General features: G+C 37.0%; 1 protein-coding gene across 4 annotated transcripts in view; it reads right to left on the minus strand.

The window, feature by feature from the left end:
• The window catches only part of znf618 (zinc finger protein 618), a 45759-nt gene that overhangs the window by 28480 nt on the left and 13361 nt on the right, over positions 1–3918 (minus strand). For all 4 annotated transcript variants that reach the window (XM_005720444.1, XM_013910182.1, XM_013910181.1 and 1 more), the window contains exons 3-4: positions 2828–2905; positions 1572–1616 (exon numbers count right to left, since the gene is read on the minus strand). In XM_005720444.1, the coding sequence (XP_005720501.1) occupies positions 1572–1616; positions 2828–2905 (123 nt within the window). The remainder of the gene's footprint in view (positions 1–1571; positions 1617–2827; positions 2906–3918) is intronic.

Below are 3918 nucleotides of genomic sequence, written 5' to 3' on the forward strand. Positions count from 1 at the left end.
AATAAAAAAAAATAAAAAAAAGAGAATGAACATAAAAACAATACCAAGATGCAATGCAAGAATTCAACAAGGCCAAAGGAGGCATTATATTTTATATTAAGCATAATAAAGTTTTTTTCATTATGTGAACATGGACTGTTTAGTTGTTTTAATTTATTGTTTGTCTAATACATAAAAATATAATTTTTAGCTTAACACAATTTTTTACACTGATTTCTAAAATATTTCCGTTTTCCTGTCTGTATGATATTTTTTTGATCACTTATCGGTCCCCAATTTTGGAAATAAAGATAATATTTTAATTATTTCCAAATCATCATCAATCTTTTTTTTTTTTAATTTATTTACAAATTTTTGGAAATTGGATTTTATTTTTATGATTCATAGCACAAGCCTGCATTTTTGGGAATTAGAGTATTTAAAACCATCTTATTAAAACTAGACCTTGTAAGTGTTATTTTAGGGTCTCTTCAGTATCTGAGGCAACACCCCCCCCCACCAAACTCTGCATGTTGTTGTTTTTTAAGCACAGGGTGGCTTTTGGCTGAACACCATTTAATCAGAACTATGCAAAGTTTGTTCTAGCAATTTTCCTGAAATACTCTTAAACATCAACAACTCCTCCACAGTCCTACAGCCTGTGTTGTCTTTTGCTTATTAAAATACTCTTGTGCAAACATTTGTTCGATACAGGGCATTTTTGCAAAGTACACTTACAGGAAATCCAGACTTCTAAGCTGGCCTGGTTTTGTTTTCCACAAACTGCTGTGAATTTGTTGTTAAATAGACTTTAAGTCATATTCACATAATATGTGAATCTATTTTCCTATTCTAAGGGAACCACTCTGTATGTATCATTAAACATCATTTATTTTTACCATCGGCTCCTGCCAATTTCTTTTGGGGCCACCAACACTGCTCATAGAAAGAAATCTATATTTAAAAATACACTTTTAAATTGATATGCCAGTCATTATCAAGTATAAAAGTCTAAATCTGCGGCATCAACCAAAATGCTTTACAGCATGTTTCATCCTCTTAAGAATTTAATCTAATAGCAACTCCTTTGCCTAGCAGCCTCACTGGCCTACTTATTAACAGTGTCACAGACCTTGTAGTTCCACTGTGTTCATACTCTTCATACAGCTTTAAAAAAAAACAAAAAAAACTTATGATCTATGTGCATGAAGACTGTTCTCTTTTTTCCTCTCTGCCATATTTATACCTTACCTCTAAAGTGATGTGCACGTTCATGTAATGAATGCCGAGTGTGTGTAGGAAGATTTATAAATAACTCAAGTATTACTCTGAGGTATGAGTATTTTTAGCCCTAATCAAACTTTTTCTGTGATGTTGGAACGCCTAGTAAACGCAGGTCCCGGTGGCTGTTATATACCGCCACTCGAAGAGTAAAACCATACTGCCTTCAGGCTAGTCCTCAGTTTTACATTTTCATGTTTCTCTGCTAAATGGAAGTGGTGGTGTCAGAAAATGAGGGTCAAAAACATCTTAGGCAGCCCTATCGAGAAAAAAAAAAGTGTGGCAAGCAGGTGGTGCAGAAGTATACTCACTGTTGGGTGTTTGGGGTAGACCATCGCCAACCATGGCCTCTGATTCTACAAACAGACAAACACATCAATTAAAATAAATAAATAAAATAAAAAATAAAAAATGGCCTGTATTTATATAGCGCTTTACTAGTCCCTAAGGACCCCAAAGCGCTTTACATATCCAGTCATCCACCCATTCATGCACACATTCACACACTGGTGATGGCAAGCTACATTGTAGCCACAGCCACCCTGGGGCGCACTGACAGAGGCGAGGCTGCCGAACACTGGCGCCACCGGGCCCTCTGACCACCACCAGTAGGCAACGGGTGAAGTGTCTTGCCCAAGGACACAACGACTGAGACTGTCCAAGCCGGGGCTCGAACCGGCAACCTTCCACTTACAAGGCGAACTCCCAACTCTTGAGCCACGATCGCCCCAAATAAATAAAAAAAATAAAATTGCAGCTCTATGAAAAAAATGCTGCTAATGTGTGCTCTGTGCTTCCAACCTGGGCTCCAATTTATATATCTACAGCCTCAAAGACATGGAAATCTCAAGACTGACGCCAATATTTGGTGATTGAAAAGCTGCATATATCAGAGTTTAAAAATAATCTTGTTTTATTGTCAGAACAAGTTGTGAATTACTTGCACACCCTCTGCCCAACTCTGCTCAGATTAGCCTGGTTGTTGTGTTGATTTGTGTGCCAACAGCGTAAAATACAGAATTTTTTTAAATCGACACCAAAACCAAAAAACTTAATATATTGGAGAATTTTTTAGACAAATTTTAGACCCTTAAATTTGTTATTTGCAGTTAGTTGAGTCCTTAATAACACAAAAATGGAGTTTAAAAAAAATAATTGTAATTTAGTATCTCGCGGCTTAGATGAGCTGACTGGAACATCAGAAACAAGAACAAACACGTTTTCCCAACAAGGAAGTTGAAGAGTACCTTCTGGTGGACAAACTATGCAACATCAACAGTCATATCATAGCTGAGGGACATTTCTTCCATCTTTTCTTTACTGACTTCATTTTCATTTATTGGGCAATATAATATATCACCATATTAGCCCCGCCTATACGCTGGTCAGGCTCTAAAAATAACTGACTTACACAATCAGATTTAAAACAATTCCCAGTCAAAGCAGGGCATGCACGCCTCTTTGAATACTTTTCAGACTATATTCTTAAAAGCAAAAGTGCAGCAATCAGTTATTTGTTTTTACATAAAGGACCAAATACATTTTTTAATAAATAGCAGCTTCTTACCTCTGTGCGCCCTGACATGTGTCTGAAAGCAGTTGTAATACTTGTACTTTTTCCCACATACCCCACATACATATGAACCTGCAGGAAAATTCAGAACAGAGTGTCAGAAAAAAATAACATGATTCCTATCAGGGTCACATATATAGGCTTACAAGAAAAAAAGGTCAGAACCACATGGGATTTCCCAGGATTTCTGAATTGAAATACAGTCTGGCCCTCATCCAAGTAATATTTATAGAATAACTAATAACACATTAACAATTGTAGTTTTCATGTCTGTATTAAAACACATTGAAAATGACCTACAGTCCAAGTAGGACAAAATTAATCCCCCTTTCCTGTACCAATAACCTCTGTAGAAGCTACTTACAATTGGGTTTTCTACAAATGGAGGGAGTGGAGTAGAAAGAGGTTTAAAAAAAAAAAGAAAAAGAAAAGAAAAATGAGGAAGACACCTAGAGATATAGCTACACGTTACTAAAATCTTTGTTCACATGTCACTGGACTTATGAATATTACTAGTGGAAGGACAACCTCAAAGGGAAACACTGCGTCACATCTCAACCTACCAAAAGGACTCAGAAAGTCCACAACACTTTTGAGACATGTGCTGTAAACAGATGAGCCAGAAGTTTCATTTGTGTGTTTCAAGGTTTGTGGCTGCTCCAAAACCTCTAGGTCTGGAAGCCCTGAAGTCATTAGGGGAACAATAAATTTAAGATTCAAGAAAGAGAAAAGTAGTTCATAATCCCCTGTTTGAAAAGGCTGAGCAACAAAACAAGACAACGAACAGGTAAATCTAGGAGTGAATAGCCAAAAAGGACAAAAATGACTTGGCTAGTCCAAAGTCCTGACCTTGATTTATGGGATGACCTGTAGAGGACAGTTCAATTAGGGCACTTCAGAAATACCAATGTAGTGAAACCATTTTGCAAGGCAGACTGTCCAAAAACCCTCTGAACTCTGCAACTCTGATAAGCACCAGCAACTAAAGGGGGTTATACAGGGAGTGCAGAATTATTAGGCAAATGAGTATTTTGTCCACATCATCCTCTTCATGCATGTTGTCTTACTCCAAGCTGTATAGGCTC

The sequence above is a fragment of the Pundamilia nyererei genome, unplaced genomic scaffold (assembly GCF_000239375.1).
Source record: "Pundamilia nyererei isolate P.nyererei 1_Seehausen unplaced genomic scaffold, PunNye1.0 scaffold00002, whole genome shotgun sequence".
Taxonomy (NCBI): domain Eukaryota; kingdom Metazoa; phylum Chordata; class Actinopteri; order Cichliformes; family Cichlidae; genus Pundamilia; species Pundamilia nyererei.